Genomic DNA, 22,066 nt, shown 5'->3' with positions numbered 1-22,066 from the left:
AAGGCAGGTGGATCACCCAAGGTCAGGAATTTGAGACCAGCCTGGCCAACATGGTGAAACCCTGTCTCTACTAAAAACACAAAAAAATTAGCCGGGTGTGGTGGCAGGTGCCTGCAATCCCAGCTACTCGGGAGGCTGAGGCAGGAATCTGGGAGGTGGAGATTGTTGCAGTGAGCTGAGATTGCACCATTGCACTCCAGCCTGGGCGACTAGCAAAACAAGTCTCAAAAAAAAAAAGTTGGGGCTCCTTTTGCACCAAAAGGGGCTTAAGCAAGGGGCCCCCAAGACTTTCTGCCTTCCAGGTTGTGCCACTGAGTCATAAGTCCTGCAGGGGAGCCCCCAGTCCACGGCACCTGCATGAGGATCTGGACGCCTCTGCGGAGGTCCTCGGCAATGACATCCAAGTAGAAGGCCTTGATCTTCCTCTTGTTCAGCCACTTGGTGTGCCCATCAGCGATGAGCTGGAGCTCAGGCATCCTCTGCTTGTGGGGTCCCTATGGGTGGGAGGGGCAAGGGACATCACCTGCTGCCTTCACCCTCCAGCCTGAGATTCAGCCCCTCTCCTACCCTGGAGGCTACCCCAGGGGCTTGGCAGCACCCACGGTGCCCTTTTCTTTTGCCCAGATAAGGGAAACACAAGGAGTGGGGGAGAAAGCGGGGAGGAAGGGAGAGGGAGGGAGCAGAAAAGAGTCAGGGCAGCTGGGGGAGAAGCCAACAAGAGGGGCCAGGAAGGGGAGAGAATGGGGTCCAAGGGGGTTCCTGGCTGGGCGCCCCTTGCTCCGCATCCCCTCGGCCCCCACTCCGTGGGTGGACGTCACACCCAGGCGGCTCCCCCGGGAGTACTGCCCTGCACCCCTCCAGGGGCCACTCACGATGAGCACGTGGCCACAGATCATCAGGCTGAGGTTCCGGGTGAAGGTGCCCACAAAGTCCACCAGGGCTGGGCGGAAGTTGGGGGGCCCTGTGAGCACCAGGCACTGGGGGCTGAGGAGGGAAGGGAAAAGGGCAGGAGCCATCAGGAGAGAGCCCACGGGTGTCTGGGTGCGAAAGGCACCTCCCAGGCTCCCTGAATGGTGGTATGGCCACCAGCATGACCCTACATGCTTGGGGCCTCGGCTTCCCGCCTATAAATCCAGGGTGACTTTTGGGGCCCTTCCTGCTCTTTTGGTGACCTCCACACTAGTCTCTCTGGTCCTTCCTGCTCAGGCCGCCAAATGCTACCCCCCATGCATGTCCCCTGCCCTGCCTAGCCCAGCACGGTAGGGGAAAGAACCAAGTCTGGGAGTGAGGAAGCCTGTCACTTACAAACTCATCAGTTACTCAGGAAGGTGACTCAGCCTCTGCGTCAAGAGGCAGCAGAGGGCAGTGGTCAAGGGCCACAACCTGAGTCAACTGGAGCCAGACTTAATCGGCCACTCGCTAGCTGTGTGACCTGGGGCCAGTTACTTAACCTCTCTGTGCCTCAGTGTTCTTGTCCATGACTGGGTTAGTAATTTCCTGGACCTCAGCCGGTTCTTGTAGGGCTGTGTAAGGCACTTTGCAAGTGCCTGGCTCATAGTAAGCATGACATAAATAGATATTGCCAATAATTATTAGGATCTGGTGGGAAGAGGATGGCAGGTGCATAAACCTCCTCTACAAAGAGGGGTATCAGCTTTGAAGGGTACCCAGGGGAGGTTCGTCACCATTGGCTCCGAGGATACTGTGATGGGAGCTGCAGCAACAATCAGCTCGACAACAAAGCATGTTTCCACTGTGGAAACTGAGGCATGGAGAGGCCCCCTTGACTTGCTTGGTCCCCATCAGGATATGTCCACCCCTGTCTCGTGGTGGCTGGGTGGCTCCTCCACCTCTGTTCCCTCTCTGAGTGGAGGCTGCACACACCCTGGGTCTGCCTGGGTCAGGTGACAGGTCTAGGCTTGGAAACTCCCAGGGTAGAGCCACCACTGGCCCCAGGGTCCCATGTGGGTCCCAGCAGCTCTGCTCACCGGTAATTCTTGATGTGGTCTTCCACCTCATTGAGGCCCACTGAATAGCTGAGGGCCAGGTTGTAGGAGCCAGCCTGTACCGAGGAGCCCCAATTTACCTCTGGGGGAGCAAGGGAGCAGCGGGGGTGAGAGCAGTGTTAGGAATCGCTAGAAGAAACCAGACACATGGAGGGACAGAGGCAATGTCGGCCTTCTCTAGGCACCAGGCACCCGTGGGAGCAGGGCCACCTGGGATGGGCAGCCTGCAGGGTGGAGGCCTACGGACCCGTGTGGCTGCACATTGAAAAGTTACACATCAAGGCCAGGCACGGTGGCTCACACCTGTAATCCCAACACTTTGGGAGGCCGAGGTGGGTGAATCACCTGAGGTCAGGAGTTCGAGACCAGCCTGGCCAACATGGTGAAACCTTGTCTCTACTAAAAATACAAAAGTTAGCTGGGTGTGGTAGCATGCACCTGTAATCCCAGCTACTCAGGAGGCTGAGGCGGGAGAATTGCTTGAACCCGGGAGGTGGAGGTTGCAGTGAGCTGAGATTGTGCCGCTGCACTCCAGCCTGGGTGACAGAATGAGACTCTGCCCCCCAGTCCCCCCCAAAAAAGTTACACATCAAGTTCCACACGATATCCTCCTGTCTTGCCAAACCTTCATCCCATGGCCTAGAAGCCCAGGTTGAGACTTAGAATCCCAGGCTTTCTCAGAGTCCTGTTTCCTGCCCTCAGGTCACTGCCACTCCAGGGTCCTTGCCTGCAGCCAAGTAGAGACCTTGCCTGGAGTCCAAGCTTTGTCTGCCTGCCATCCACACAGCCAGCCCTCGGCCACCCCTGAGGCCTAGGTGTGCACAGCAGCCTGCTGGCTCCTCTTTGGGGACAGCCCTAGGGAAGAGGCCGAAGCAGGCCCTGGAAGCTCACTCAGGGTCCTTCGGACAGGGGATTCCAGGGTCCTGGGTACCCAGGGATGGCTTAGAAGTCAAGGCATAGGCCCTGAGTGGGGACATCCCTTGGGGTTCCTTGCCACATGGGGAGGGATAAAGAGGAGGGGCAGAGAGGGGCCCTGGACAGCACAGAGCCCGACTCAGGGCCCTCCAACCGGGGCGGAGGGCAGGGCCGCCTGCATGGCTACCCTAGGGGAGGAGGGCCGCGGCCCCGCAGCTGAGATGCACACCTGGCTTCTTGTAGATCACATAGAGCAGGAGGAAGAGCACCACGCCGATGGCGATGAGGGCCGCCCACCAGGTGAGGAGGAACATGATGACCACGGAGATGACAGCCCCAAACAGCGCCGCCCACTTGTTGTAGTATTGGAATGAAGGTCTCCACCCTGGGCCGAGGGCACCAGTCAGCGGGCATGCCTGGCAGTCGAGCCTCTTTCTAGGCCAGAGCTGCTGGGCAGGGCCTGGCAGTAATGCCACAGTGCCCAGAGCTGGGATCCCAGCCTGTACCCACCAGCCATGAGCACCACCTACCCTGCCTCCTGGGGCTGGGTCTACAGGCTCTGGGGCAAACCACACGCCTGCCTCGGCTGGCATTTCACCAGGAGCATCCAGCTCTGGCCAAATACAGCCACAGGACATCCCATGTCAGCAACAGCACCAGCTCCCATGGCGCCAAGAGTGTGAGATGGAGGGGGAAGGACATGATTCTGCCTGGCTCCCCACCAGCAGGCCAGGCCAGGGCAGCCACTAGTGACAGCTGCCTCATGGTGCAACTCCAGGGCCATCACACACATTGGGGTCTATGTAAAAGGTGGCCTGGTAAAAGACAATGGCAATTTGGAGCTGGTTAGAAAAAGTCTTCCTCAGCCAGGCACGCCTGTAATCCCAGCACTTTGGGAGGCTGAGGCGGGCGGATCATGAGGTCAGGAGATTGAGACCATCCTGGCTAACATGCTGAAACCCCATCTCTACTAAAAATACAAAAAATTAGCTGGGCGTGGTGGCGGGCACCTGTAATCCCAGCTACTGGGGAGGCTGAGGCAGGAGAACGGCATGAACCCGGGAGGCAGAGCTTGCAGTGAGCCGAGATCGTGCAACTGCACTGCAGCCTGGGCAACACAGCCAGACTCCGTGACAAAAAAAAAAGAAAGAAAAACTCTTCCTCAAGATTCTTTATTGCCATCTGCCAGAAGTTTTCCATCATAAACATGCAAATGTATGAAATCTATGATATGAATGGTGCCTCCTAGAGTTATGCAGTGTGTAACCTGCAGCACTGTGTGTGACAGCCCTAGCTGTGACTTTGGGCAATTCTCTTTCTCTGAGGAATCAGGCTTCTGATTCCTGTAAAACTGGGGAAGGAAAAGACTGGAAAACCCCTATAGATGGTAAACAATGTATGAATCCATGTAAAGTGCACACTGTCAGTGTGTGAGAAAGGAGAGCCGCTATTATTATTATCATTATTATTATTACTATTATTTGAGATGGAGTCTTGCTCTGTCACCCAGGCTGGAGTGCAATGGCGCGATCTCGGCTCACTGTAACCTCCCCTTTCCCAGTTCAAGTGATTCTCCTGCCTCAGCCTCCCGAATAGCTTGGATTACAGGTGACCGCCACCACACCTGGCTAATTTTTGTATTTTTGTAGAGACAGGGTTTCACCATGTTGGCTGGGCTGGTCACAAACTCCTGACCTCAAGTGATCCACCCACCTCGGCCTCCAGAAAATGCTAGGATTACAGGCATGAGCCACTGCGCCCAGCCGAGAGCTGCTATTATTATATTAATGTTCCCTTTCAGTGGTTTTAAATTGAGAGGTGACCTTGGGCTGCCGACCTCCACCCATGCCTCCCACTCCCCCTCCATGTCCCAGTTCCCCCTACCCCCTGGGTGCCTCCTCCTGAGGTGGGTGAAGGGTTTGCTTACCAGGCGAGTTGGTGATGGAGGCGTGGAAGCAGCTGAAGTTGATGAGGGCATAGGAGCAGAGGAAGAAGTTGGAAATGATGGGGGCTATGGTGTTGAGCTCAGCTTCGGGGACCCAGGGAGAGAGAGGATAGCCTGTTGGGCAACTCTGCCAAGGACTGGTTTAGCACCCTCCTTCCCAGGGTGGGGGACCCCAGACAGGGCACCAAGGCTCAGTCAGTCTCAACCTTCTCATCTGTGAAATGGGTCCACCTCATCTGTGAGATGGGTCCATCCTTTTGTGAAGCTTAAAGGGATGGTGTCTTGTAAACTGTAAGCGCCCAGCTTTTAAGAAAGTGGGGGTCAGTGTGAGAGTAGACCACATCAGGCTATGGGATGACCAAGGGTAGTGGCTGTCACACTGTTTTGACCACAAATGACAGCAAGAAATACTTTTTTTTTTTTTTTTTTTTTGAGACAGAGTCTCGCTCTGTCACCCAGGCTAGAGTGCAGTGGCATGATCTCGGCTCACTGCAACTTCTGCCTCCTTGGCTCAAGCAATTTTCCTGCCTCAGCCTCCCTAATAGCTTGGATTACAGGCGTACACCACCATACCTAGCTAATTTTTGCATTTTTAGTAGAAACAGGGTTTCACCATGTTGGCCAGGCTCTTCTCGAACTCCTGACCTCAAATGATCTGTCTGCCTCAGCCTCCTAAACTGCTGGGATTACAGGTGTGAGCCATTGTGCCCGGCCAGAAATACATTTTGCAATGTGGCCCAGGACACCTAAGGCTGTAACACAGCTCCACCCCACTGGTACCCCAGTGGTAACCCACCCAAGAACTGCTTCCTCTTCCCTGTCTCCCTGTTCCCCTCCCCTGCTACTGCCCCCAGCACCCCAGATAAACTTTTACATATGAATCCTTGTCTCAGGGCCTGCTTCTGGGGATCCCAAAACACGATGTGCACCAATGTGCCAGGTCCTCTGTCCATGATTTCATGTAATCACCTAAGAACCCTGCCTGGAGCATCTGAGATCATGGTCCTCAGTCTGAAGTCAAGTCAGACCCACCCAGATGAAAGGACATTGAATCTGAATCAGGGTACATTGCAGGGAAATGTGTTTCTGGGCCCCAGTGAGCAGGAAGCAGAGATGGGGCCCGGGGAACATCAAGTCTGACCAGACTTTTCCATCCCTGCCACCTCTTCATGTGGTCCAGGACCCAGTAGTGCCCGGTGTCTGGAAAGCTTACCTTGGGTAATAGTGACTAGGCTATCAGGGCAAATCTCATGGACTGTGATGCCAGCCTGAACAGCATGGGTTCACTGTTGGCAGGAGGGTGCCCACGAGCCCAGGGAGGCTGGCCAGTAATCCACCCCCACCCCACTCCTGCATAGGGAGCAGGGGCCAGGGGACATCATGTTGCAGCATGGCCACCTCTCTCCTCGTGAGTTCTGCCTCCATGGCTAAGTAAATTAGGCAAGTATCGGGCGTGTGCACATGTGAATATGTGTGCATATGTGAGTGCGTGTGCATATATGAATGCATGTAGGTCTTCCTGCACACGTGGTCACTTCCTGCCCATCTGAGACACACCTGTTAGGCACTATCGCTCCCATTCTGCAGATGAGAAAAATGAGGCTCAGAGAGGTGAAGTAACTTGTCTAAGGTCACACAGCTGGCACATGGCAAAGCCTGGATAGGAAGTTGATCTAATGAACCGATTACCTGGGCTCTTTTCTCTTAAGACATCTACCACCTTGAAGCCCAAGGAGTCTAGAAGCCCTAGGCCTGAGGAACTGGGTTTGTCTAGTTTATATACCTATGAGGATACTGACCAGCCATTGGTATCCCATCCCAAGGAGGGACCAGTCAGCTTGTCCCATGCTCCAAAGGTGTTCTCGGGTTCATTTAGGCCTGGGGAGGGGGATGCTAGCTGCCAGGACACGTGAATGCAGACCAGGGGACCAGGTGGGTTCTCTTCTAACAAAGCAGAAGGCTCTGCTGCCTGACATGGTTTGGGAGCCACCCTGCCTGGAGGTGGGAAGGGGAAGGATCACATGGCCCCCCGATGTCTCCTCCTAGGTGGAGCCTCACCCCTCAAGACTTAGCCTCTGAGTGCCCACTAACTGTCGGGCCCGGCAGGGAGATGAGGAGGCAGGAGAAGAGCCCGGCCCCCAAGACCCTCATGGCTGGCCAGGGGAACAGGAGGCCAGGCCCTGTGAGCCCTGGCAGAGCCTTACCGATGATGATGAAGGCCACGGCGATGGCGTAGGCCAGCAGGTAGCCACGCACGGGCTCCTTGTTCTTGCCGTAGCCTTTGCCGAAGAAGCCGATCAGTGGGTACAGCTGGTCCTCACAAAGGCACTGCAGCACCAGATGCCGCACTCACCCCCAGGCTGGGATCTGCCACTTCCCCTCCCCTGGGGCCACCTGAGCTCCAGCCCCGGCTCAGTGCCCTCTGTGACCTCCCCAACCTGGGTCCTGGTGTCTGTTTCTATTAAACAGGGATGATCACCCCCCTTCACCCTCCCCGCCCTACCATAAAGACAGTAAAAGAGCATGACTGGGGGGTGGATGGCTTTGGGTAGAGCTTGAACGGTGGAGTTGCAGACAGGATGCAGGTGGCACAGGTGGGAGTTTGGGGTGGGGACTGCAGGTGTTCGTCAAGTTGGAGGGGGCTGCTTCCTCCAAGAGTTTGCTGATAGCTCCTTTTCCCTTCTGGCTAGACACCCCACTCTAATGACACCTTCAGGTATTTGTAGCAGTCACCCAGGGACCTGCCCTATTGTGCCTCTAGCCCAGGCTCCCCACCCCCTGTCATCTCAACCCCGTTCTGCGGCCTCACCTGGAAGACTTTGGCAGCAGAGACAAGGCAGGCCAGGGCGGAGGAGAGGGTGGCCCCGAAGATGCCAGCCGTGATCAGGGGCGCAAAGCCTGACACCATGCTCATGGTCTGTGGGGATTTGGGGCTCAGGGACTCCACAGTGGGGGCTCAGCCAGGAGCCCCCATCTGTGGCACCTCATTCCCTACTGCGGGCAGGGGCTGGGTCCTGAGCTTCCATCTGAGTCCACGACCCACCCCTAGAGATCCCATTGTCCACCCACAGGTCGGGACTGGACAGACCTGGGCTCTGAACCCCTCTCTCCTAAGCCTAGGGCCCAACCCCCAAAACTATGTCCCCCCCTACAAACTTCCAGGCCTGCAAGGGGCCCTGCAGCCTCCACCCAGCCCCCACTGCATCTGGTGGGTCAGCCCTCCTGGTGGTACCTGGTAATAGTTGATGAGGCCGTAGCGGCAGCTGTGCTGCTGGGTGCACTCGGTGAAGTTCCAGCCATAGTTGCAGGCCAGCCCCTCGCAGGCACCCCAGCTGGGGCTCACCGTGTCATTCAGGACCCCAGAGGCATCACGCACCACGCAGGAGCCTGAGAGGAGGAAGGAGAGCATGGGGAGGTCTCCCTTCCCTCCTTATTCTGTCCTCTTCCAGCCCCACCTCTGCAGAGGGCGAGGTGCTGCAGATGATGGGCAGCTGTCCCTTCATTATGCAATGATAATGATTATGCAATGATAATGATGACAATGGAAGTGTGCCCGGAGCCATGCTAAGTACTTTACAACAACCTACGAGCAGGCTTACTATTATTTTTGTTGTCGTCGCCATTTTACAGAGGCGCAGAGAGCTTAAGTGACCAAGATCACAATGTTCTCCTTAGATCGGAGACCTGGATCTCAAGCCTCAAGTGGCTGTGAGCTGGACCAACTCCCTTGGCCATTTGTGAACAGCTTGCCTCAAACGGGGCCACTTAGGGGAAATGCACCTGTGAGGATCTCAGTTCAAGGCAGGTGTTAACAGCCCAGGCCTGGGCTCAAAGCCCAGCTCCACCATTCAGTGGCTGTGTGACCCTGGGCAGGTCACTTAACGTCTCTGAGCCCCCATTTTCTCCTTGGTGAAATAGGGAAAATGACAGTGATAGGACTGGAATGCAAAGGGCGGGGCACGTGGGAAGTCAGTTGCTGGTATCATCATCATCATCATCATCACTCCTAGATTTGTCCTGTAGGATTTTCACACTCATGAATCTGGGCCTTCAAGGGACCCAAGGAGCCTGGTCTGACCCCGCCATGTCCACTGCCATGAAGATGCTCTGATCATTGCCAAGATACCTCAGAGATAGGTTCAAGGCTTCACATCCTGAGGCCGCCACACCCTCCCAGCCCAGCTCTCCCTGTTGTTAGAGAGTCGAACGCCACCCTCTGATCCCCTCCAGTGGTTGGGGTTTTGGGACACTGCAGGGTGGAAGCCAGGTCCCTCCTCTTCCTGACCGGCTGGGCCGGCCACTTACCAATCGTGGCTGAGATGGCCAGGTAGGAAATGGTCGTCCAGAAAATGGCCATGAGGGTGCCCTTGGGGATGGCTATAGCAGGGTCCTGCAGAAGGGAGGGAGAGAGGGAGGGAGAGAGGGCATTAGGCAGCCCCTGGGCCGCCTTCCAGGCCTGTCTTCCTTGTCTAAGGCTGAGGCTGGGGGCAGCAACCTCTGACCTTGGCCCCTCAGAGCCCCCGTTCCAGCACAGAGAGGAAGGAGCCTCATGACTGAGGACCCCCAGAGAGGGATGAACACAACCAAGACCACGGGGCGGATACTCCACCCAAGGCCCTGCGAGATGGAGGCAGAGAGAAGAAATTCAACAGCTCCACGCCTGGGCCACAAAGGGCACTTGGCCAGGGCTTGCTTTGAGGGTGGTGAGGGCAGGGGCAGGGTGGTGGGCTCTGGAGTCGGTCTGCCTGGGTTCAGTTCCAGGCGGCCAGCTGGGCAGGGGGCAGTGCTCCCACACCCCGGCCCCTCATCTGTCAGGGATGTTGGTGAAATAAATTAATCCACACTGACATCCCAGATCAGGACTCCCCTCCCCGCCAGCCCTCACGGTATGTTCAATCATTATGCACCAATTGATTTGTCTGGTTCCTCAACCATAAATAGGATACACCCCAAACTTTCTCCTTCCAATCTGAGAAATAAATCTCTGCTCGTATTTTCTTGCTTTCTTTATTTTTATTTTTTATTTATTTTTTTTTTTTTTGAGACAGAGTCTTGCTCTGTCACCCAGCTTGGAGTGCGGTGGCACGATCTTGGCTCACTGCAACCTCCACCTTCTGGGTTCAAGCGATTCTCCTGCCTTAGCCTCCCAAGTAGCTGGGACTACAGGCATGTATCACCACTATAGGTGCCCTAATTTTTGTATTTTTAGGAGAGAAGGGGTTTCACCATGATGGCCAGGCTGGTCTTGAACTCCTGACCTCAAGTGTTCCACCCACCTTGGGCTCCCAAAGTGTTAGGATTACAGGCGTGAGCCGCCGCGCCTGGCCGCTCGTATTTTCTTAACAGTGATAACAAGCCTCCACGAACACAGCGTGTGTTCCACTCTTCTAGGCACTTTCTCAAATGTAATTTCCTGAGAAGTGGCCTGGACACCCCTGCTCAGCTGGTGGGGAAGCTGAGTGCAGAGAGCTGTGAGGAGGACCCAGCTCTGGGCCTGACCACACCAAGGTCCACAGCCTCGGGCTCCAAGGACTAATCCTGGGTGCAGCAACACAGGCTGGGATTTTTACAGTAAGTTCAAGACCTGCTCACCCTCCAGACACAGACCCCAACCTGGAGGCAAAGGCCAGGCCTGCCACGGGAAGTCAATTTATAACCCCCGCCCCCCAGCCTTCCCTGGGCTGTTCTGCTCACCATCCAGTTAGCAGATGGCACCACAGATCAGGAGCAAGTCAAAGTGTGTCGGGGGGCTGCCAGGAGGAGGTGGGAGGGAGGATGTGGCAGGCCTGAGAAAAATGGGAACAGAGACGTAGAGCTGGAGTCTCTGGAGCCCAGGTCTGCTGGGATCTCCAAGCCTTGACCAAGTGCTCTCTGTGACCCAGACGTGGAGCTGTTGAATTTCTTCTCTCTGCCTCGGTCTCCCAGGGCTTTGGGTGGAGTCTCCACCCCAGGGCTCTGCGGGGCCCCTGTAGGCATAGACTTGCCAGCCCTGCCCGGCAAACCTGTTTGACTCAACTGGGCCATGCACATGGGGTCCCCAGTCCCAAAGCCAACAGAACACGCCAGCCTCCCACCCTGCCTCTAGTGGATTGAATAGTGTCCCCCAAAATTCACATCCACCCAGAACCTCAGAATGTGGCCTTATTTGGAAACAGGGTCTTTGCAGGTGCAGTTGGTAAAGATGAGGTCATACCGGATTAGGGTGGGCCCCAAATGCAGTGACTGGTGTCCTTACAAGGAAAGGACCCACAGATGAAAGAAGGCCACATGAGACAGAGACAGAGACTGGAGTGATGCAGTTGCCAGCCAAGGAAAGCCACTGTCAGCAGCCACCAGAAATTAGGAAGAGGCAAGGCAAGATTCTCCCCTGGGTTTTCAGGGGGAGCTTGGTCCTGCCGACACCTGGATCCCGGACTTTTAGCCTCCTGAACTGGGAGGGAATATAGGTCTGTGTTTAAGCCACCCAATTTGTGGTGAAAACACAAATAAGCCAGCCATCAACCCCCATCCTGCCTCCTGCATCTAGATCTGAGATCTCAGCCCCTGGACATGCTGGGAAGAGGCAGGCAGAGAAGAGGTGAGCTGGGTAGAGGTGGGCTGAGATGTGGACCTGGATGTGCCTAACTTTGAGAATGTTGCCTGGGGATTTAACAAAGTTAGGCACATCCAGGTCCACATCTCAGCCCACCTCTTCCCTGCTATGTGCACTGGGAGAAGCCCCTTAACATCCCTGAGCCTCAGTTTCCCCATCTGTGGAATCAGAAAATAACTTGGCAGGTGACAAGTGCCCATAAATGTGAGCTATTGGGGTGGGGGCAGGATTCTGCACAGGGGCATGCCCTGAGGCAGCACAAAACATATTTGTTAGATGATGAAATTGTGATGTAGTTGAGGCCTCTCTGTTGTAGAAATTGGCCTTCCGGCTCCTCTGCCACCTGTGTAGTCCTGGGCAGGCCCCCGAACCTCTCTGACCTTGGCTTGCTTGTCTATATCATGGTAAAAATGACAATGATGACAAGAAGCTCTTAGCTCCTGCTCTGAGCCAGGCACTATTCTAAGCACTTTACATGAATTAGCACATGGAATCCTCCCCACCACCCTGGAAGGCGGGGGCTGTACTCGTCCCATTTTAGAATTGGGGAAGCTGAGGCCCAGGGAGTTGTAAAGGGACTTGCCCAAAATGTCGCAATGAGGGCTCCACAAACAGTGGCTCTGCTGCTGAGGATGCTGTCCCACAGGATGGGTGCAGGCCATCCAAGAGCCCCTTAAAGCTTGAGGGCATTTAGGACAGAGTGCAGGCGTGCGGGCCTCACCCAGCTTCGAGACAGCTGACGCCTGCTGGTTTGTAACCTAAAAAGCTTGATGGGACATCGAGATAAATTCCCAGGCAACGATCTAATGAGGCTTCATGGAATCCAGGCTGTCTGAGCACAGGCCCAACCTCTGCAGGACCTCGGGGCAGGCAGACCAGGCCTCTGCTGGCCATTCCCCAGACAAAGGAGAGGAGCCAAACCAACGGCTGTTCTCCAATTTCCAGGCCCTGCCCAACACCGCCTGGTGCATAGCTGGTTAAAGCCAGGCTGGCTTCATAGTCGACTCCATGTGCAGTCTTTTTTTTTGGTGGGTGGTGGTTTGAGATAGCGTTCCGCTCTGTCACCCAGGCTGGAGTGTAGTGGCGCGATCTTGGCTCACTGCAACCTCTGCCTCCCAGGTTCTAGCAATTCTCCTGCCTCAGCCTCCCAAGTAGCTGGAATTACAGGAGCCCACCACCACACCCAGCTAATTTTTATGTTTTTAGTGGAGACTAAAACATAGTTTCATCATGTTGGCCAGGCTGGTCTCGAACTCCTGACCTCAAGTGATCCACCTGCTCTGGCCTCCCAAAGTGCTGGGATTACAGGCATGAGCCACTGTGCCTGGCTCAATGCACAGCTCTTAATTTGCTTAAGAAAATGCGTCAAGGAGCGCCTTCCAAATGAGACTGGAGGTTTGGGGTAGGGGTTAGCTGTGATTTCCAGCATGGGGCTAGCTCCCCATTCATCACCCCCTCTTGCCTGCCACCTCCTTTGAGCAAAGGCTCCACCAGCTTCTCACCTTTCAAAGCCCAGCTCTGGCGCCTCCTGCACCCAGAAATTCTGCTGGAACCCCTGCCAACATTAGTCTCTCCTTCTCCCTGATGGTGCAGCACTTGTGCTACTGCTCAAACACTGCATTTCACCATGATTCAGTCACCAAACATGTACAGAGCACTTAGTATGTGCCAGGCTCTGAGCTGGGAGGGAATAGGGAGATAGAGGCAAGTCTCCGTTCTCCAGATGCTGGGGTAACAGATACGCATTTGGCCCGACATCATTATGCTGGGGAACCATGACTCTGATGGAAGGGGTGGGAGAGATGAGAGTTGAAGGAGGTATTTGAAAGAGAAACAGGCCAGGAGCAGTGGCTCACTCCTGTAATCCCAGCACTTTGGGAAGACAAATCGGGTGGATCACTTGAGGTCAGGAGATCGAGACCAACCTGGCCAACATGGTGAAACTCTGTCTCTGCTAAAAATACAAAAATTAGTCAGGTGTGGTGGCAGGTGCCTGTAGTCTCAACTACTCTGGAGGTTGAGGCATGAGAATCACTTGAACCTGGGAGGCGGAGGTTGCAGTGAGCTGAGATCGTGCCACTGCACTCCAGCCTTCCAGCCTGGGTGACAAAGCGAGACTTCATCTCAAAAGAAAAAAGAAAAAAGCAATAAATAAAAAAAAAGAGGCTAGGCATGGTGTCTCACCCCTATAATCCCAGCACTTTGGGAGGCCCAAGCGAGTGGATCACCTGAGGTCAGGAGTTTGAGACCAGTCTGGCCAACATAGCAAAACTCCATCTCTACTAAAAAATACAAATATTAACTGGCATGGTGGCAAGCACCTGTAATCCCAGCTACTCAGGAGGCTGAGGCAGGAGAGGCGGAGGTTGCAGTGAGCCAAGATAGTGCCATTGCACTCCAGCCTGGGCAACAAGAGCAAAACTCCATCTCAAAAAAAAAAAAGAAAAAGAAAGAAAGAGAAACAGAACAGACTTTCAGGGTAAAAAAGCAAGCGTATGGAGTTGCAGGTAGAGGGCGCAGCACAGGCAAAGGCATGGAGGAGGGACAAGGTAACATGGGCAAAGCAGTAGAGCCTCAGGGCTGGAGCAAGCTCATGGAAAGGGTGGCACTGGTCAGGGATGAGGCTAGACAGGCAGGCGGGAGCCTTGAATGCCAAGCCAAGAAGCCTGCCTGCAGCAAGGCAGTGGGGAGACCTGGGAGGATGTCAGCCCAGCAAAGATGTGCACAATCAAGGCTGAGCTCTTAAGGTCACAGCTGGGCCAGTCTTCCCCTAAGGCTGAGAGTTCTGGGAACTAGGGAGGAACCTAGCCATTCTGTGGTATCCCTCAAGCCTAGAATGCAGCTGGCCTTCATAAACAACCTCAGAATGGAATGGAATCAGTTGGATTGGGTTGAACTGAGCTGAGTTGGACTGGACTGGACTTTAGAAGCCCTGCCTCCCAGGTCTCAGTGCCCAGCAGCAGATGCCAGTAGAGCAGGGAGCAGGATTCTGCTCACAGCCCCTGTGCGGTGCCAGGACAGGGGAGAGACAAGTATTCTGCTCACCTTGAGGTCACCGGATATGTTGGCCCCTGCCAGGATGCCTGTGGCCGAGGGGAAGAAGATGGAGAACATTCCGAAGAAGGTGCCATCTGGACCCCGCCAGTCAGGCACCAAGTTCTGGACAAAAATGTCCGCTGGAAAAGCGAGGCCTGATGAGTAAGGCTCACCTGGAGGGCTTGACCCCCCTCGCTGGGACCCACTGGGCAGGCAGCCCCTGACCATGGGATTGGGTAATCTCATCCTCCCAGTGTCCACAGAATGGGCCAGATTCCTGAGTAGAGAGTCCCTGTCCCCAGAGCCATGGTCAGGGCCTCGATCAGCACATACCCCGGTAGCTGAAGAAGCCTTTGGAGGCCTTGTCCTCAGATGGGGGGATCAGCGTCCCCACTAAATAGTTGGCAAAGGAGACCATGATGACAAGGAAGAACAGCACCTGGGCCTGCGGGGGACGAAGGACCCTAGAGGTCAGATAGTCTGGTTCTACCTCTCTGGGTAGCCCGGCCAGAAAATGATTTGCCCAGGGCCCGTTTCTCCATTATTCACTCACTCATTCATTCAACACCCATTATACAGCAGGATCTGTTCGAGGAGTTGGGAATATAGCAGTGAACAAGACCGCCAAAGCCTCTTGTCTTGGCTGATAAATGAGGATGAATTTAAAGTAAGAAGAGGTTTGGGAGGCCGAGGTGGGCAGATCACCTGAGGTCAGGAGTTTGAGACCAGCCTGGCCAACATGGGGAAACCCTGTCTCTACTGAAAATACAGGCCGGAAACAGTGGCTCAAACCTGTAATCTCAGCACTTTGGGAGACTGAGGTGGGAGGATCACCTGAGGTCAGGAGTTCGAGATCAGCCTGGCCAACACGGTGAAACCCCATCTATACTAAAAATACAAAAATTAGCCAGGCATGGTGGTGGGTGTCTGTAATCCCAGCTACTTGGGAGGCTGAAGCAGGAGAATCACTTGAGACCAGGAGGCTGAGGTTGCAGTGAGCCGAGATCACGCCTCTGCACCCCAGCCTAGGTGACAGAACGAGACTCCATCTCAAAAATAAATAAATAAACAAACAAATAAAGAAAGAAAGAAAGAACAGGGAGTGTGATGGGGACTGGGTGGAGCTCATTTAGCAGGATGACCTGGGAAGGTGTCACCAGAGAGAAGGTGTTTAGCAGACACCTTAAGTAGGAGAACGAACAAGCCAGAGAACTGTCCAGGGAATTCAGCTCAGGGCATCCGAGGAAGAGTGAGGAGGCCACCCTCTGACAGCTGCAGGTCAGAGAATGCGGGGAGAGGACAGGCTGCAGGGGTCAGGTCCTTCCCTGCCTGTAGGGCCTGTCCGGCTGAGTCTGCCAGCAGGATCCATGATTCAGTTGAAGGCCACACCTCCCCAGCCTCCCTTGCAGCCGTGCGTGACAGCCATAGTGCAACTTCTGGATGGTGCCATAAAGAGAAAGAGAAAAGGGAATTCCCTCCCTTTCATTTCCCCCTTCTTTGCTTTCCCTCTGACTGGAGGGGATGGGGGCACGGTGGACCAGGTGGACAAAGGCCATGGCGCAGGGATGGAGGGAGCACAAGACGGAAGGAGTCTGGGTGCCCGGCCCCCTGGAGCCACCATGCCTACTCTGGGCCATGTGGACTTAGGTTGTCACACAAAAGAGATACAAAGCAGCAGGGCACAGTGGCTCACACCTGTAATCCCAACACTTTGGGAGGCCAAGGCAGGCAGATCACTTGAGGTCAGGAGTTTGAGACCAGCCTGACCAACATGGTGAAACCCCGTCTCTACAAACAATACAAAAATTAGCCAGGTGTGGTGGCAGGTGATTGTAATCCCAGCTACTCAGGAGGCTGAGGCAGGAGAATCACTTGAACCCAGGAGGTGGAGGTTGCAGTGAGCCGAGATGGTACCATTGCACTCCAGCATGGACATCGAGCAAGAGTCTGTCTCAAAAAAAAAAAGAGAGAAAAGAAAAGAAAAAGAAAAGGCAGAGGACCAGGGAGGGCCCAGGCCTGGTGACCCTCGCTTCTCCACGTGACCACCTCCACGTCCCCCTCCTCCATGGCCTCCTCACCTTGGACTCCCACTCCATGCCGGCCAGGGAGATGGCCAGCAGCACAGTGACCGAGACCACGCCGATGATGCGGATGTCATTAATGGGGTCCACAATGGGTGCCCCATACTCCTGGGGAGGGAAAATGGGTCAGGCTGCAAGCCACCCTCTGAACTCCCCATCCCCCAGACTCTGCCCACCTAGGAGGCACCTCCTGTGGGGTGCACTCCACTAGGACGATGTTAACTCAAGCACCACCGCTGCCATCGAGTCCCCAAAGCAGCTGCTGCATGGGCCTGGACAGTGTGGCCCTAAAGGCCACACACACCCCCAAAGGGGACTTGTGGGAAAGGAATGGCCTTTATTCGATGAGATTGTCACGCTCACCCACAGTGATCAGGCTGTGATTCCTGATGGGTGAAGTCAGGCAGAGCAGCAGGAGGGCCCAGCCCAGATGGGGCGGAGGAGAGTGCAGTGGGCTGCCCAGATCCCTCTACCCAGGGTCCAGCCCCCAGCCTCACCTGGAGCAGGTCCCGCACAGTCTCTGCAAAGCCCACAGTGTGCATGGCCACACCCACGGCATTGGCGAAAGCGAAAATGAGGCCGATGGAGCCCCCAAGCTCTGGGCCCAGACTCCGGGAGATGAGGAAGTAGGTGCCACCTATCAGGGCAGAGTCGGCAACCATGAAACCAGATGAGTCGGTTGGCTGGGGTGGACTCAGAGCAAGCAGAGGCCACAGGACCCACGAGGCAGGAGATAGCTGAGGCCATCTCATGGTGTAGACAGCCTGCCTAGAGCCCTCTCCTGGAACCACAGGAGTGGCTGGGTGTCCCATTGGGTTGGGGAAGTTGGGAGTTCTGTTCCCAGGATTAGGAGCCCATGAGAGGAGGGCCTTGGTGGGAAGGGGGATGGCCCACCTGACTTGACCTTGCCATTGGTGGAGATGGCCGAGATGGAGAGGCCTGTGATGGAGGTCACCGTGACCGACAGCAGGATGATGATCCAGGTCAGGACTGCAGGGGGCACCCAAAGCTTAGGCAGGGCATTTCCCGGGGGAGGAGCCCCAGTTTGCCTACTCATTCACCATGCGACCTACGTTCATCTCCCTTCTCTGAGCTTCAGTTTTCTCATCTGAAAAATGGGTCTCTGTCACTTTGGGAGGCCGAGGAGGGCAGATCACAAGGTCAGGAGTTCAAGACCAGCCTGGCCAACATGGTGAAACCCCGTCTCTACTAAAAATACAAAAATTAGCCGGGCATACTGGCACGTGCCTGTAATCCCAGCTACTTGGGAGGCTGAGGCAGGAGAATAGCTTGAACCCAGGAGGCGGAGGTTGCAGTGAGCCGAGACCACGCCACTGCACTCCAGCCTGGGTGACAGAGTGAGACTTTGTCTCAAAAAAAAAAAAAAAAAGGGTCTCTGTCTACCTCCTGCCATACTCTGAATAGCCAGGGAGACTTTGAGCCAGCATTTATTGGATTGTTAGGTATGGAGGGGAAGCTACCCTCGTTTAATAATAAAAAATAAAGTAGCAGTTACCACTCCGTGATCACCTCTGGGAGCCAGATCTGTGCTGTGTTTTTACTTGCATCCTGTAAACCCCACAACGGCTCCATGAGGTAGGTTCTGTTATCACCCTCATTTTCCTAATGAGGAGGAATCCAAGGCTCAGAGAGGTTAAGAAACTCGCCCAAAGTCACATAGCAGGCTACAGAGCTAGCATCTGAGTCCTGTTCTGTCCAGAGTGCAGCTTTCTTTTTTTTTTTTTTTTTTTGAGATGGAGTTTCACACTCTGTCACCCAGGCTGGAATGCAGTGGTGTGATCTTGGCTCACTGCAACCTCTGCCTCCCAGGTTCAAGCAATTCTCTGACTCAGCTTCCTGAGTAGCTAGGATTACAGGCAACTGCCAACCATGCCTGGCTAATTTTTTTATATTTTTAGTAGAGACAGGGTTTCACCATGTTGGCCAGGCTGGTCTTGAACTCCTGACCTCGTGATCCACCCACCTCGGCCTCCCAAAGTGCTGGGATTACAGCCTCCCAAAGCGTGAGCCACCATGCCTGGCCAGAGTGCAGCTTTCTAACCTGCAAGCTTTGAGGTAGAAATGGGCTCTGAGAGGTTAACTGGCTTACTGAAGGCAAACAGCCCTTAGGCCTTCTGACCCCATGTCCAGCGTGCCTCTGCCACACCACCCCGACCCCTGTCACTGCAGGGGCCCGAGACTGAACCAGGGAGGAGAAGGCCTGGCCCTTTGGTCTCTGCAGCTTAAGTTTTATCCTGCAACCTTGGGGCTTGGGAAGAACAGGATTCAGGCAGGTCCTCCCTCCTCTTCCCCAGAGGGGCACTCACCGATGCCTGCCTGGGCCGTAATCCAGGGCAGCCGCAGGTAGAGGATCACGCCCCAAATGTTGAGCATGCAACGAATCTGGGAGGACAGGGGGGTCACAGGCCACCTGGGTGGACACCCAAAGGCCAAATAACAAGTCTCTGTCCCTTACTATGGCAGGGTATCGAGCACCTAGGCCCTGGGGACACCTGGGTCCCTTCTTCACCCACTTCAGTAGGTTCCGAGTCTGGTTCTATGGGGCAAGAGGGTGAGAGTCACCCAGAGACCCACCTATCCCTCCCACCTATTTTCCCTCCCTCCTGTTGAGGCCTGACGCTGGGCTACGAGCACTGTTCCCCCTCACTGTATCCATCCCAAGCCCAGGATCCTGTGTCTGCCAGCCCCGACCATGGCCCCAGTGGTCAGCAGTTGATCCAGAGCCTGGCATTTACAGGGAACTCAGCAAATGCCAGGTGAGCCAGTGCCCCATGTACAAGCAGATATCAGAGCTCAGGTGGCTGTGACTTCAGCTTCCAAATTTAAAGCAAAGCCAGAGGCCAAGATGGAGGCTGAAGCTTCTAGGTGGGAGGGGCTGGTGTGGTCGCTGGCCCCACTGAGTTGCAGGGCCTTTCCTGGCTCTGGCAACACAGCCCGGGAGGGAGATCCCAGCTCTGAATATGAGCATCTGGGGGTCGGGGAGGGCTCGTGGTTCAGATGGAGAAACGGAGGCACAGCCAGTTGGCAGCGTTAAGATCAGAATCCCAGCCTCCTGCCTCCCAGAGCAGGGCTAAAGCCTTCTACATCCCATAAGATCCCCTCTGTAAAGTCCCATAATGTCTCCAAAGCCATGTGTACTTGATTCTCTGCTGTCTGGAAACTTAATCCTGCTCTACACTACAGCAAACCTTTTCCTTCCCTTCATGGAGGAGAAAAACACATTTTACGGATGTGTGTGTTTAGTGCAGCCCCCTGGTGGCTTTTTAGGGAAACACAGTTTCTTCTAATTACTCCCTGGCAGGCATTAATCTATTGTCCATTGATCTATTAACTCACTGAATTCATTGTACAGAATGGGAAACTGAAGCCCCACCAGGGCCTGAGAGTCAGAGCTGAGCCTGGATGGAGCTCTGCCACCCCACCTCCATTTCTGGACATCACGCACCATCCACACCCCACTCACCATCACCCCCTTGACCCAGCCGAAGCGCACAGGCTCCTCTGGGTTCTTCTCGCTGCTGGTGCCTGCCTCGTCCTCCACCAGCCCATCAGTCATCTCGTGGCTGGGCCGGCTGTCAAAGGCCAGGGCATGCAGGTGTCTGCCTTCCTGCTGGCAGTCCAGAGACCACAAGTCAGGCAAGTAGGGGTGCTAGGGACAGCGTCTCTGCATCCAGCCCACTGACCTGCACCACTGCGCCCCATACCGAGCACCCTCCGACCCCTCAACCCACTGGGTGTTGAGCTGCTTGAGAGGCTTTTAAAATGCTCCCTAGGCCAGGAGCGGTGGCTCACACCTGTAGTCCCAGCACTTTGGGAGGCCAAGGTGGGTGGATTGCTTGAGCTCAGGAGTTCAAAACCTGCCTGGGCAACAAGGTAAAACCCTGTCTCTACTAAGAAATACAAAAATTAGCTGGGCATGGTGGCGTGCACCTGTAGTCCCAGCTACTCGAGAGGCTGACACAGGAGGATCTCTTGAAGCCAGGAGGTGGAGGTTGCAGTGATCCAAGATCAGATGCCACAGGAGACTCGGAGTCCTGGGCGCTCCTGCTCATAACACCTCCTCCCGCTGGGAGAGCAGTGGCCTTAGAAGTGATTAGACAGTTGCCCAGCCTTGTAACAAGGGACAGGATTATTATCACCCTGGAGAGGTGAAAGCTTGTCCAAGGCCACATAGTTGGTCCCTGGAGGGCTGGGTCTTGAAACCAGGCCTCTCCCTCTGGGGCACTGGGAGGTCTCCTGGTTTGTGCCCCAAGTGACTGATGCCCTCCTCTGGGGCTTTCTTCCTGGCACTTCATCTCAGTATGGAGCCAAGGGCCATGTCTTGGTTTGCTCTGGGGTGGGGAAAAGTCCTGCGAACTTAGTAAGTCTTAGCCTCAGAATCAAGAACAATTCTGGGCTGGGTGTGGTGGCTGATGCCTGTAATTCCAGCATGTTGGGAGGCCAAGGTGGGTGGATCCTTTGAGGTCAGGAGTTCAAGACCAGCCTGGCCAACATGGCAAAACCCTGTCTCTACTAAAAATACAAAAATTAGCTGGGTGTGGTGGTGCGCTCCTGTAATCCCAGCTACTCGGGAGGCTGAGGCAGGAGAATCACTTGAACCCAGGAGGTGGAGGTTGCAGTGAGCCGAGATCACACCACTGCACTCCAGCCTGGGCGACAGAGCCAGACTCCGTCTCAAAAAAAGAAAAAAGAAAAAGAAAAGAGAAGAAAAAAGAACACTTCGGCCCAATTATCATACGAGAAAAGTGAGGCCAGGCAGGGGTTATGACAATCCACCTTCCAGCCCTCCAATCTTCACAGTCCAGCCTCCCAGGCAGCAAACCCAGCGAGCCCCCTCTCTGAGGTGAACCTTCCCAGGCCCTTCTTTCCCTGTCTCTTTCAGGGGTGTGCACCTGCTTGCATGCTTCTACTGACTGGAAGCTCATTACCTCTCTAGGCCTCCCACTCTAGCTTTGGGTTGCTAGTGATTGGCTAATATACATTCCAACATGTGCCCAGATTTCTGCAGCTCCACTATTTCACTGGGGCCTCTCAACCCAGGAAGAAGATGCTCCTCCATCCCCAAGGCACAGATGATAGAACTGAGGCTCAGAGAGGTTAGGTAGCTGGGTCGAGGTCACACAGCAGGGAAGTGGCCAGTCTTCTGAAACAGCACTTACCTTGAGGAAAGAGTGCAGGTCGGCCAGTGTGGGCCGGACCTTCCGGGGCTCACCAGGCTGGGTGCTGTTGGCATAGTGCTCGTATGCTGGCACCACATCGATCGTGTTGTAGCCAAAGGTACGCATGCAGAAGGTGCTGCCGTGGGTCAGGTGGCTGGGGTGGCTGCTGTCATAGGCAGCTGGTGGAGAGGGCTCATCACTGCTCAGCAGTGTGCTGATGGTGAAGCGCCCACTGCACAAAGTGGCGTCCCCAGGTGTCTCTGTTGTGGGCAGTTCTGCCATTGTCGCCTGGGTGTCCAGGGAGGGGCCAG

At 55.1% G+C, this 22,066-nt stretch overlaps 1 protein-coding gene across 4 annotated transcripts in view; it reads right to left on the bottom strand.

Annotated features, from left to right (window-relative positions):
* Positions 1 to 22,066, bottom strand: part of SLC12A3 (solute carrier family 12 member 3) — a 50,044-nt gene extending 27,978 nt beyond the window's left edge. For 2 of the 4 annotated variants that reach the window (XM_032155952.2, XM_032155954.2), the window contains exons 1-17: positions 21,756 to 22,066; positions 20,060 to 20,206; positions 18,903 to 18,978; positions 17,470 to 17,565; positions 17,073 to 17,212; positions 16,573 to 16,683; positions 14,828 to 14,939; positions 14,504 to 14,634; positions 9,172 to 9,256; positions 8,099 to 8,253; positions 7,676 to 7,783; positions 7,071 to 7,194; positions 4,849 to 4,950; positions 3,151 to 3,306; positions 1,989 to 2,088; positions 873 to 984; positions 354 to 494 (exon numbers count right to left, since the gene is read on the bottom strand). In XM_032155952.2, coding sequence (XP_032011843.1) covers positions 354 to 494; positions 873 to 984; positions 1,989 to 2,088; positions 3,151 to 3,306; positions 4,849 to 4,950; positions 7,071 to 7,194; positions 7,676 to 7,783; positions 8,099 to 8,253; positions 9,172 to 9,256; positions 14,504 to 14,634; positions 14,828 to 14,939; positions 16,573 to 16,683; positions 17,073 to 17,212; positions 17,470 to 17,565; positions 18,903 to 18,978; positions 20,060 to 20,206; positions 21,756 to 22,037 — 2,178 coding nt within the window. In that variant the 5' untranslated portion in view covers positions 22,038 to 22,066. The remainder of the gene's footprint in view (positions 1 to 353; positions 495 to 872; positions 985 to 1,988; positions 2,089 to 3,150; positions 3,307 to 4,848; positions 4,951 to 7,070; positions 7,195 to 7,675; positions 7,784 to 8,098; positions 8,254 to 9,171; positions 9,257 to 14,503; positions 14,635 to 14,827; positions 14,940 to 16,572; positions 16,684 to 17,072; positions 17,213 to 17,469; positions 17,566 to 18,902; positions 18,979 to 20,059; positions 20,207 to 21,755) is intronic. The other 2 variants (XM_032155953.2, XM_032155955.2) reach the window with 1 other exon arrangement.

This window comes from Hylobates moloch, unplaced genomic scaffold (genome assembly GCF_009828535.3).
Source record: "Hylobates moloch isolate HMO894 unplaced genomic scaffold, HMol_V3 SCAFFOLD_6, whole genome shotgun sequence".
Lineage (NCBI taxonomy): Eukaryota > Metazoa > Chordata > Mammalia > Primates > Hylobatidae > Hylobates > Hylobates moloch.
The sequence above is the reverse complement of the archived record's forward strand: the minus strand, read 5'-3'. Positions and strand labels throughout refer to the sequence as shown.